General features: G+C 38.8%; 1 protein-coding gene across 3 annotated transcripts in view; it reads left to right on the forward strand.

Moving 5' to 3' along the window:
* Nucleotides 1–13,091, forward strand: part of SSH2 (slingshot protein phosphatase 2) — a 258,906-nt gene that overhangs the window by 185,482 nt on the left and 60,333 nt on the right. For all 3 annotated transcript variants that reach the window (XM_044248234.1, XM_044248233.1, XM_044248232.1), the window contains one exon: nucleotides 12,216–12,319. In XM_044248234.1, the coding sequence (XP_044104169.1) occupies nucleotides 12,216–12,319 (104 nt within the window). The remainder of the gene's footprint in view (nucleotides 1–12,215; nucleotides 12,320–13,091) is intronic.

Here is a 13,091-nt window from a genome sequence, read left to right on the forward strand (position 1 = left end):
TAACTTCCAAGGTTAAATCATAAAACATTGCACTTCTGCCTTGGTCTCTCTGGATCGCTTACTCTGGGGAAGGACAGCTGCCCTGTCATAAGAGTACTCAACAAGCACATACAGAAGTTTGCATAGCAAAGAACTGAGGTCTCGGATCAGTGGCCATCTGACCGAGCCATTTTAGAAGCAGATCTTTCAGTCCTATTCAGGGCTTCAGATGCCTGCTGCATCCTGGTAAGAGACCATGAGCCAGAACCACCCAGCTAAGCTGCTCCTGAATTCCTAACCCACAGAAACTGTGTGAGATAATGAAGGATCTTTATTGTTTTAAGCTTCTCCATTTCAAAGTAACTTGTTATTCAGCAATAGATAACTAATCAGAAGTATCTATATATAGGATAAAGTGGCCATGAGGGTGGTGAAAAGAGTGAACACAGGAGAGTCACGGGAGAGGGGAGGCTAGTCAGAAAGTGGGGGCTTAGTTTCTGAAATCAAATCCCTCAAGATCTGATGCCTTCCAAAAGGGCTCTGGGAATAAGAAATCTAAATGGAGGGGCGCCTGGGTGGCTCAGTGGGTTAAGCCTATGCCTTCGGCTCAGGTCATGATCCCAGGGTCCTGGGATGTAGTCCCTCAAGGAGTTCTCTGCTCAGCAGGGAGCCTGCTTCCTCCTCTCTCTCTGCTCTACCTCTCTGCCTACTTGTGATCTCTCTCTCTGTCAAATAAATAAAATCTTTTTTAAAAAAAAAAGAGAAATCTAAATAGAGCCCAGGTGAAGGTCTTTGAACATTAAGAGGATGAGAAATTTGGAGAAGAAACTGCTGGATGTTCATCTATATGAACAATGGAATCTCTTAAGATTAGAGGAGAAATCAGAGTGAAAGGAGAGAAGATTGAGCTAGATAAGGGGTATTAAATAAAAGATAGTGACAAGGATATCAGAAGGTGACTGCAGCAAAGAATAGAGGATGGCATCAGCCTCATAAGAAGCTTTGCATTAGGGTGCCTGGGTGGCTCAGTCAGTTAAGCATCTGCCTTCAGCTCAGGTCATGATCCCAAGGTCCTGGGATCGAGCCTTTTGTCAGTCCTCTTGCTCAGCATTCTCAGGTTCCCCCAGTCATTCTCTATCTCTCTCTCTCTCTCTCACACACACACACAAATAAATAAATAAATAAAATCTTAAAAAGAAGAAGCAGCATTGCATTAGAGTGAAAGAGAAATCTGAAAACAGATTTGGGTTTGACGTTTTGGCCAAGTGCTTAAAAGCCCAGCTTGCATTCCTTCTGCAGGTGTGTTTTAAATACCTGGAAAGACATTTGTTGAATCATGCAAATGAAGTAATTTTTCAAATGCTGTACAGTTTCTGAGTTAGTATTCTTTTGTTTGTCTTGTTTTGTTTATTCCCACCAACTATTTTAAATTTCGTCTCTAGTAATAATTGGTCATGTCTTGGTAACCAATGCATCTGGCGATTTAAATACTGAGAAGGAACTATTCAGGGCATTTGCTTTTTGGTCCAAACAGTTTTTAAGCTTTACCTTTTGAAAGAGAAGTGTTAAAGTCCAGAGTTCTCAGCCACAGGACTGAGAAACTTGTAATTCAGCCTGTAAAAGAAATGGGCTCTTTGAGCTGAGGCAGTTTCTCCTCTCCTTGGAAGAGGACCTTCCTGAGAACAAGATTCTCACTGATATATGGCCTTTGTTATATTGAGGTCTCTTCCCTCTAAACCCACTTTGTTGAGAGTTTTTATCATGAACAGATGCTGAATTTTGTCATAGGCTTTTTTCTGCATCTATTGAGATGATCATCTGGTTTTTATCCATCATTTTGCTAATGTGATGTGTATATTATGTTGATTGATTTGCAGATGTTGAACCATCGTGGAATAAGAACCTCTTGATCATGGTGAATGATCCTTTGAATATGTTGTTGAATTCTGTCTACCTCTATTTTGTTGAGGATTTTTGTATCCATGTTCATCAGGGATATTGGCTGTTAGTTACCTTTTTTTGTGGAGTGTCTTTGTCTGGTTTTGGTATCTGGGTAATGCTGGCCTCATGGAATAAAGTTGAAAGTTTTCCTTCTTCTTCTGTGTTTTGGAATAGTTTGAGAAGAGTAGGTATTAACTCTTTAAATGTTTGGTAGAATTCACCTGTGAAGCCATTTAGTCCTGGACTTGTGTTTGTTGAGTTTGAGTTTTTTCATTGCCAGTTCAATTTTGTTGCTAGTAATTGTTCTGTTCCAATTTTCTGTTTCTCCCTGGTTCAATCTGGGAAGATTGTATGTTTCCAGGTACTTAGGTATCCATTTCTTCTGGGTTGTCCAGTTTGTTGGCACCTAATTTTTCATACTAGTCTCTTAGAATCCTTTATATTTCTGTGATGTCAGTTACTTCTCTTTCATTTCTGATTTTATTTATTGAGTCCTCCCTCTTTTTCTTTCCAGTTCTTTTCTCATGTAGGCCTTCTTGCCCTCCTTCCTAAGCCCCACAGTCTTCCTAACTTTTTGTTTTTGGCATCTAGCTTTTCATATATTTTTTAAGCAGTGTTTAACAGTCAACAAACATTAAGGAAAAAAGGAAAAGAAGCAACTTTAAGAAACAGTGTGAAAGTACCTGCCTCACGGGAATATGTCTAAACTTTTCCCCACTTAAACCTGAACTTTGTCTTCAGGATACTGTGAAAAATAGAACAAATATCACACTAGGCTTTGCAGTAAAATCCTGTCTTTGTTCTCTTTAGATGAACTGACCAGATGTGTTTTTAACTGCTGGGTTGCTTCAGATTATTAGGCCCACAGTATATCCTGTTGTGGGAATGACTAACTCAGGATAAAGGGTTAAAGTGCTGCCCTGAGTGTCAGATGACATGGGGCTTAGTCTAAGGTCTAACTAACTAGCTGTGTGACATGTGACAAGTCATTAAATTCTTTGAACTGCAATTGATATATCAGATTCTCTGTTGCAAGTTCAGAAATGAATTTTAACTATCTTTACCAGAATATTTGTTAGAAGGCAGTCAGAGCTCACCTAATAGACAGGAGGCTTCAAGAACAGATAGGAGCCAAGGGCATTCAGGGAAGCCCAGGGAGTAGGAACACACTGGTCTATACCTTTTTCTCCCCACGGTGAATGTGACCGTCCCCCACTCTCTCTACTCCTTTGGATAACTTGTCTTAAGATTTGGGGATGGGGCGCCTGGGTGGCTCAGTTGGTTGGACAACTGCCTTCAGCTCAGGTGATGATCCTGCAGTCCTGGGATCGAGTTCCACATAGGCTCCCAGCTCCATGGGGAGTCTCCTTCTCCCTCTGACCTTCTCCCCTCTCATGCTCTCTCACTCTCTCTTTCTCAAATAAATAAATAAAATCTTAAAAAAAAAAAAAAAGATTTGGGGAGCATTTCCCAGCTAGCCAGGCCTAAACCACATGCCAAGTTCCTGCAAGGCCCCTTACAGTTCCAGAGTTGGGGGCCACCAAGACCATGCACATTTAGGGGTATTCCCCAAATGGAGACCAGAGGGAGATTAGGAAGGAGACATCTGTTACTGGACAGCCAAAAATAACAAATGTCAATTCAGATGTACCCCAATCTGTAGAAATTGGAAGGTTGAGTTATATGGCCAGTCGTAAAATTACTGGTTCTACATTATGTTTCTGAATATTTCTAAAATGCACATCTTTGAGGCAAAATGGAATCATCACAAGATCTTACCAAGTAAATGAGCATCCAAAATGAACAAAACAAAAGGGATTTTCTGTGTTTTTTTCTTCTGTTTATGGTTTATAGGGAAAAGATCGGGATGGTTGAAGGAGTTTGTCCCTCAGCCTTCAACAAGCAGAACTTTGCTTTTCTTCTTAGATTGTAGGAAAGTAGGAAAGGGGGAAAACAAACAGCTGTATCTGAGGACAGTTTTGCTGGACATTGTGCAAGAAAGTTTAAGTGGAAGATTAGCTGGGACTAAAATGTCTGATGGTTATAGTTAATGAGTAAGAACTGGAGTCCTAAGTTCTTCTTTACCTTGCCAATAATTGGTCTACTCATATACCCCAACCTCTGCTTGTCTGACTATGAGGAGAGAAATAATCCTACTGCCTGCATGCATAGGCGTGTGTCTGGAGTTTATACCTGGGGAAGGCTCCAGGTATTGATTACTGTTCTAATACTGTCATTTGGAAGTATGCCCATGCAAGGGTGGGGATGGGGTGGGAATGTTTAATTACAGAAAAGAGTATGTATGATATTTGAATTTAGACTTTCTCCCATTATAGTCTAGTCCCTGAGTTCCTTTAGGATTATAGAATCAAGCTTTTTCTCACTACTCGGAAATATGCTTTTGACTTTTGCAGCCATGTTTCCTTTCTGATATTTGGAGTTAGCCAAACTTTTCAGTAGGCGGTGGTATTGATAGTTCTGTAGTCTTTTGGCCTCTGGTCTGATATTTTTTGTTTCGAAATTTCCTTTCTATATGATACAGTCACACCAAGTAGGGACATGAACTCTTCTCCAACTAAGGAATTGACAAAAGCTGCCCTAGTCCTCTGAATCTGAAAATTAAACAAATAATCAGAGAACACTTATTAAGAAAGGGAGAATGTTAGGGTAGAATATGTTTGAAACTTACCCCTAGATGAATATTCCTCAAGACAAAAGTAAAACAATCAGTTCAGATTGTGTGTATTTTAGTTTTATATAAATGGCAGCCATCTCACTTTGTGCAATTTATAAGTAAAATGTAATTTACCTATAAATTTTGGCTTCGGCAGAAATACCAAACATCACAAACACTATAAACATGAAAATCTACTTCCTTAATTTTAATATTGAAGTAAAACTATTATATCCACTCTCTGAAACCCAACTTCCCATAGTAAATGATCCATCTCTTCATGTATTTTGTATGCAAAATAGAAGACTGTGTATCCAGCTGATACTCTGCAATTTGGCCTGGTGTGTTGTTGCTTTCTTTTGCTTCCTTAGCCTTTCTGCTGGTCATGGATGATCACACTGGCTACATTCTTCAAAAATTATTCCAACCTCGGGACACCTGGGTGGCTTAGTCGGTTAAACATCTGTATCCCACTCAAGTCATGATCTCAGGGTCTTGGGGTTGAGCCCCGTGTCTGGCTCCTGTTCAGCAGGGAGTCTGCATCTCCCTCTCCCTCTGACAACCCCCCCCCCACGACTTGTGCTCTGTTACGTTCTTGTGTTCTCTTTCTCTCTCAATAAGTAAAATCTTTATTTTTTTAAATAAATAAAATCTTTAGAAAAAATTCCAACCTCAGAACAGTTAAATATTTTCTTCCATTGGTTGACCTTTTCCTCTACACTGTGCCTAAGAATAAACTGCCAGTTAAGAAATTTCATGCCCTAGGAAGTGATTTTGATCAAGAGAGATTGGCACAGAGTGCTTCCCCAGATCTGTTTAAAGCAGAGTAATCTTTCCTCCATTTTCAAGACTGAAATGCTACTGTCATTCCCAACAGAAGTTACAGTTCTTTTCTCTACTCTCCAGCCCATCTGGATTCATCTCTCAGCCAGATGTTCTTGATTCCCCTTAGTAAAGTCTTTCTATTCGTGCCCTTGATAAGGGAAACAAAAAAAAAGGCATGAGAAGAGTTGAGATCTGGATTTATTTCAGTGCTTTTCTTTCACTCCTGTAGTCTACTTTTAAATTCAGTTCTGTTGAAAGCTCTGTAGGAAAACATTGTATTTCATTTTACATAAACTATATCATAAAACTGAAACAGCAGAATAGAGAGTGATTCAGAGCATGAACTTTCAAGTCAAATCTTGGTCTGAATTCTTGCTCTGAGGATTACCAGATGTCTGATCTTGGGCAAATAACTCAGAATCTCTTGAGTCCATCAGTCTCTTATGTGTAAATTGGGGGTAAAAAATAGTACTTACTTCATAGGATTGTTGTGAAGATTAAATGAAATAATGTCAAGTGCTCAGCTTAATGCCCAGCATACTCTAGGTATCCAGTCAAGTTAGTTATTATTAGCTATTCATATGTCTAACTAGGAATTATTTTCTCTCTCTTGAGCAAGCAGTCTTATGGCAAGAGAGGAATAGATGATCTTCAGTTGTATTCTGAAGTTGGTGACTGTGTCATTTTCTTATCAAGATAATCCTGTGTCATTTTCTTATCAAGCAGCTAAATACTCTCCATCTTTAGACCAAGAAAGCTTTTGGATTTGTGTCTAATTTAGGCAAATGTAATCACCTCTGAGTGGCTCCATAAAATTTACTGGAGAAGTCCTGTTTCTGGTCCAGAATTGGTCAACTCAAAAAATGTGTAAAAGTTTTCACTTACTCTCCAAATTTTTAAGTAGAGACCAAATCTATGTTGATTGAATTTTCAGGAAGACCAATATTTACATAAATTAATCTCTTGCTGTTACAGCAAAATATACTAAGCTTTTACCTTATGCTGAAGTACATGTGATAAAATTCACATATAATATGATCATATATCATATGCAAATAAATCATCTAATTTTCAAGTTCAGTTTGAACCACCTAACTCTGTTGGTTGTGAATTTCATTTTTTCACTTCCACACCATCATACTGCTATCCTATTTTTTATAGTATTTATAGAGCTTTGACTTTTGCTCAGTGATGATAAGGGATTTTTGTAATCAGCCATGCTTTTATTCCTGATCCCTGTAACCAACAGTATATTGCCACTTTCATGATAACTGGAGAGTCCTAATCTGGGACCACAGAATAAAAGAGAATTGACTGTACCATCCAGAGTGTGTCTGCCATGACTCTCTGGGAGCCAGTACCATACCTACTAGGGCAGTCTCCTGACTCATTTATTACTTATTTATTTGATACAGGTGTATCTGCTGTGCAGAAAATTTCATTGAGATTTGTGTAAATGATTCCAATAGAAAAACATCTTTTCTCTTATACTGTATGTGAGTTTGACTCCTGGTCTTTCTTTCACCATCAGGAATTTTCCAGGTAGCTTTGAATTAACCAAGGGTCCTTGGTTCTACCCTAACCCGGTGTGAAAGCACTACACACATTTTAAAGAACACACTTAGGTTTGCTTTAAAGCATGAGCAACAATAAATGTATCAAACCAGGAAGTTTGTTCTTAAACTAGTGTTTGTCAAAGAGAAACTACTTCTGTCTCACAAAAGGAACGACTGAAGTATGCTTGGTTGTTTTAAGCTCTCTACAAATACACTTCTTTTGTGGATGTTGAGACCACTTTGCTTACCGGAAACCAAAGTGCACACAGCTGTAACTTTGTCTGGTGATAGGTAGAATATTAGTCTGTATTTTTTAAATATTTTCATTTGGTAAAGCAGACAGTTGCTGTGTTGGCAGAAGTGTGAATTTCATTTCCTGTCTGTGGTGTACCCCACTCATCCTGTCACTAGACATTTTGTTTTAGGTTGTTCCCGTAATGTGACTGAAACACAGTGACCCACAGCAGGGTGACATGTGCATACCACGAACGTAACAAGAGACAAGACTTGTGCAACAGACCACAAGAGCGTAATGCTTTATTTAAAGATGAAAACAAAACAAAATAAAGGCGGCCCCTCCCAGCCAGCATGCAGATTTTTAAAGTGGCATCCATGACTTCTTGTATTTGTTTTTAGAAGACATGTTCCAATCTATTTGGCAAGTTAGTTCAAAAGTTTATCAGCTTTATGCCTCTTACTTAAAGGATAAAGTTGAGTCAACGACTGACAACATTATGGAGGTGATTTAATTTTATTTGCCAATTAATGTATCATCAGACATTTGTATTTACAATCCATTAATCTGCCACATATATTGAGTTCTGTAACAATTATTTTTTACATGTGAAATTACAGGATTTCTGTTTCCTTGTCCTAAATTACATTTCCTGCTGCAATGACAGGACAGCTAAAACTGTGTGGGAAGAACTCTGGGATGAATTGATTCATCCTTAAATAGCTATTGATCACCTAATATGCATTTGGCACTATTTCCAATGTTGAGGATTATGTACTGAGCAAAATAAAATCCTTACTCTTCATTGAGCTTATATTCTATCATAAGGAGATAACCATAATCAAGTATACAAGTAAATAAGGATAGAGTGTGACTGGGATGGGGAAGAGGTGATGATACTGGAGCTGTGGCTTAAATAGTGACAGGCCAAGAGAAAATTATCCCACGTAGAAAATAAAAAGCATAAGGTGCCTGGGTAGCTCAGTTGGTTGAGCGCCTGCCTTTGGCTCAGATCATTATCCCAGGGTTCTGGGATTGAGCCCCTTGTGTCTTGGGCTCCCTGTCAGCAGGGAGCCTGCTTCTCCCCCTCTCTCTGCCCCTCCCCTGCATGTTCTCCCTCTCTCTCTCTCTCAAAAAAATAAAATCTTTTTTTTTTTTTTAAAGAGAAGAAAAAACACAAAGGACCTAAGAAGGGGCCTGAAACACAGAAGAAATAAAAGAGACCAGTGCAACTATAGCAAATGAACAAAAGGGGAGGTAGTACAAAATCAGAAAAGTAATGTATTATTGGATGTTACAGGGCCTTGAAGTCTAAGCTAAAGACTTCAGCTTTTCTTCATAAGTACAAAGGGAAACACATGATATATCTGTGTATTTTGTATATATAGAATCCCTCTGGTTGCTCTTTGGTAAGTGGATAGCAGCAGTGCAGAAGTGGTTGCAGACAGGCTAGTTAAGAGACTTTTTGCTGATAGAATGTCTGGGATTAGTTTCACTTCAGGGACAAGGTAAAGAGAGTAAGGACTCAGAAGAAACAAAGATTGGCCTTGGATTAAAGCTGAAATGTGAGAGAATATAGAGGTTCATTATATCATCCCCTCTATTTCTGCTTATGTTTGTAATTTTCTATAATAAAAAGCTTGAAAAAAAAAACCCTTTAACAGTGATCTAAGTTTTAAAAAATGACGGTGCCATGGATGTTGTCAGAGTAGTAATAGAACTAAGTGGGCAGACTCAAGATATATTTGGAAGTATAGCCCTCAGGTCTTGCTGATGAATTAGGATACATATTATTGCAGGAAAAAAGAGAAACCAAGGATGACTGTCAAGTATTTGGCTCAAACAATTTGGGTGGATAAGACTAGGGATCAGGTTTATAAGGACTCCAGAGCTTTGTTTTGTCAATGTAAATTTGAGACACCAATTGCATTTCCAAGCAGAAATGTTGAGTAGGCAGCGTAATTTATAATACATTAGCTAACTCTGCATAAACATACTTATAAGCAAACTTGGAACCCTCCATTATATGATTCTAAATTTTGCCATTAATGTTTTAGAAGTTCTATCCTTTTCAAAGTTTGTGAGTAACATTTTTTTTAAGATTTTATTTATTTATTTGACAGAGAGAGAGAGATCACAAGTAGGCAGAGAGGCAGAGGGGAAGCAGGCTCTCTGCTGAGCAGAGAGCCCAATTCGAGGCTCGATCCCAGGACCCTGAGATCATGACCTGAGCCAAAGGCAAGGGCTTAACCCACTGGGCCACCCAGGCACTCCCATTTAAAAGGCTTAGTCTGTTGGTATGAAATATTTCCAATATATTTTCTCTTTTCTGTGGATATTTACTGTTAATTATATTACTGCTATTCTGAACAGTAAATCTCCACCTCTGCTGAGCTGTCATTTACATGAAAAATGGTGTTAACATGGCAAACTCCATAGGTTAAACTGATTTCCTGTGTCATCCTTTCACTGCATGTGGGAATGCAAGTCAGTGAAAGTAAAGTTTTAAGTAACACTTCAGCATGGTGTGTGTGTATTTTAAACAAAAATTTTTTTGCAAACTTTGAGTCTATTATTAGTAACTAAGTATTGTAACATCATTTACATCTGATTAGAACCTAATCAGATGCTGTTATGATAATCCCAGACCCAGTAACAATAACTAATATTTGTTAAGGACACCACTTTTTTTTTTTTTACACTGTGTAAATCTTTAATTTTCTGTGTATTAGTACTTTACCAACACTATAATCATAAAGAACACAATTCCAAGTACTGTACTTTTTAGTTTAGAGAGATCACAGTCTATAGATACATTTACTTATATTAGACAAGATTAATCTCATTCAGAACTTACTGCAGTTTATAAATTCTCATAAATATAGAAATCAATGCAATTAAACAAAAACTTCAGGATCTTATTTTTTAAATTCCTAGGTCATAACTTTTTCCGTGGGCTGCAATAACCTACTCTCTGATCACCGATGGTTATGGTTCAGTTTAACTACATAAATTATCAACCTTTTATATCTTAAAGAAAATGTAAATAAAAATTAAAATTTCTTACCAAAAAGCTTAGCATTTTCCAAATTTCAAAATTTGTTTCCCCCTCTCCCCCTTTAGCTAATCATTTCAAGTAAACTAAAAATAACCACATCTCACCTGCAACATTTAATAGCAGTCATTTTTTTTAAAGATTTTATTTATTTATTTGACAGACAGAGATCACAAGTAGGCAGAGAGGCAGGCGGAGAGAGAGGAGGAAGCAGGCTCCTTGCTGAGCAGAGAGCCTGATGTGGGGCTCGATCCCAGGACCCTGGGATCATGACCTGAGCCGAAGGCAGAGGCTTTAACCCACTGAGCCACCCAGGCTCCCCTAATAGCAGTCATTTGATGTATAAAATTTTAACTATGCTTCCAGTTATTTAAAACACACAGAAAATGGCTGCCTATCAATCTGTCTGTCACAAGTTAAAAATACTACATTTAAGAATTAAGATGAGGGACTCCTGGGTGGCACAGTCCGTTGAACGTCGGACTCTGTTTTCAGCCTGGGTCATGATCTCAGGGTCATGGGATCCAGCCCCACAACCAGCTCTGTGGTCAGCATGGAGTTTGCTTAGAGTTTCTCTCTCCCTCTGCCCCTCCCCACCATTCTGTCTCTCTCTTTCTCAAATATGTAAATCTTTTAAAAATAAATAAATAAAAAGAATAGAGATAAGAGGGGAACCTGAGTGGCTCAGTTGGTTGAGTGCCCAACTCTTGATTTTTTTTTTTTTTAAAGATTTTATTTATTTATTTGACAGAGAGAAATCACAAGTAGATGGAGAGGCAGGCAGAGAGAGAGAGGGGAAGCAGGCTCCCTGCCGAGCAGAGAGCCCGATGCGGGACTCGATCCCAGGACCCTGAGATCATGACGTGAGCCGAAGGCAGCGGCTTAACCCACTGAGCCACCCAGGAGCCCCCCAACTCTTGATTTTTGGCTCACGTCATGATCTCGGGGTCTTGGGCTCCCCTCCCTCATCTACCTCCCTACTTGGTTGTGCACTCTCTCTCTCTCAAATAAATAAATCTTTAAAAAGAATTAAGATGAGGGTTTCCAGTTTCCTCCAGTTTAAGCATTTATACCTTTATGCTTTTCTTATCTAAAGATGTTTCCAGGTCGCCTGGGTGGCTCAGTCGTTTAAGCGGCTGCGTTCAGCTCAGGCCTGATCTCAGGGTTCTGGGATTAAGCCCCGAATAGGGCTTCCTGCTCAGGGGAGATTATTTCTTATTATTTCTTTCCCTCTGCCTGCCACTCTGCCTACTTGTGCTCTCTATCTCTCTGTCAAATAAATAAAATCTTTTTAAAAAATGAAGATGTTTCTATAGTATTGATATTTGTGTAACCCATGTTTATGTACCTTAAAATGCAATCATTTAAAACACTAAGAATTAAATTCATGGTAGAGCTTTGGGAGTTTTAAAAGCAACTAAAGTGTTCTCAGATGTGTCGGCCAGCTTCATTTCTAGAGATACTACTAAAGCAAAACTGAGAGTTTTATACCTTAGTTGCATTTTGAATTCAAAAATCCATCTGCACAAGGGCACTACTCTAAGAAATTGTATCCTTGTTGAATCTGCACAATAGCTTCATTTTATTACCTGTATTTTACCCATAAGGAAACTTAGGTCATCTAAAACTCACTCAGGTAAGAAGTAGCAGAGTCAGGATTCGAACCCGGGCGATCTGACTTCAGAGCCATTACCCTCTTTTTTGTTTCCCAAGCCTTTATTCTTAACTGCTACCATGTGATATATATAGAATATCGTAGGTTTCAGAAAAACTGTCTAGACTAGATGGGTTTGTGTAAATAAAAGTGTCTCTCTTGATTCTATTTTTACTTCATCCTATGAAATTGGAACTTTGGAAGATGGAAGAGAGAATAATCCCAAAATGTATCTCCATCATACTCTGATTTCCTTCCTTAAATAATCCATTTTCTTTTGACTTTTTCCCTTACAGCATCAGCGAGAGCTTTCTAACTGTCAAAGGTGCTGCCCTTTTTCTACCACGGGGAAATGGCTCATCCACACCAAGAATTAGCCACAGACGCAACAAGCATGCAGGTAAAGTTCCACATATACCATTCCTTTCTTGGTTTCTTTGCCTTTTGTTTTGTTCTAAAAGGCTGACAACCTTATCTCCATTTCTCCAACAGTCTTGGAATAGTGAAAAAAAGCATTGTATTATGCTATAATCACTTGTCTTTCACTCTCACTATTTTTTTTGGCACTTAACAGAATGCATTATATATGTAGTAAGTGTTCAATAAATTTGTGTTGGAAAAATAATATGGTACAAGAATACTCTAATGAGGGACGCCTGGGTGGCGCAGTTGGTTGAACGACTGCCTCCGGCTCAGGGCGTGATCCTGGAGTCCCGGGATCGAGTCCCACATCAGGCTCCCAGCTCCATGGGGAGTCTGCTTCACTCTCTGACCTTCTCCTCGCTCATTCTCTCTCTCACTGTCTCTCTCTCTCAAATAAATAAAAATAAAATCTTTAAAAAAAAAAAAAAAAAAGAATACTCTAATGAATTCTTATGTGACTTATCGCTTAAGGTTTTCCAGTAGCAAATTCCCAGTTTGCTTACCGGCAGTACTTTTCACCACTAACAAACTTGAGTTTCCACATACCCAGCTCACGTAAGAAGCCTTACCATAGGGATAGGGCTTCCTGACTTTTGCCTGACCTTCCAAGAAGCCAGCGGGATCTTTGGACCAATAACACTTGGAGTAGGTTCTTACGTCCACTATTTCCCTAGAAATGGTTGTCCTCTACAGGTTCTCCATCCTAAAAATCTTCTTAGGTCGTTTGTATTGCTAGAACAGAAGGAATC

Source organism: Neovison vison, chromosome 5 (assembly GCF_020171115.1).
Source record: "Neovison vison isolate M4711 chromosome 5, ASM_NN_V1, whole genome shotgun sequence".
Classification (NCBI taxonomy): domain Eukaryota; kingdom Metazoa; phylum Chordata; class Mammalia; order Carnivora; family Mustelidae; genus Neogale; species Neogale vison.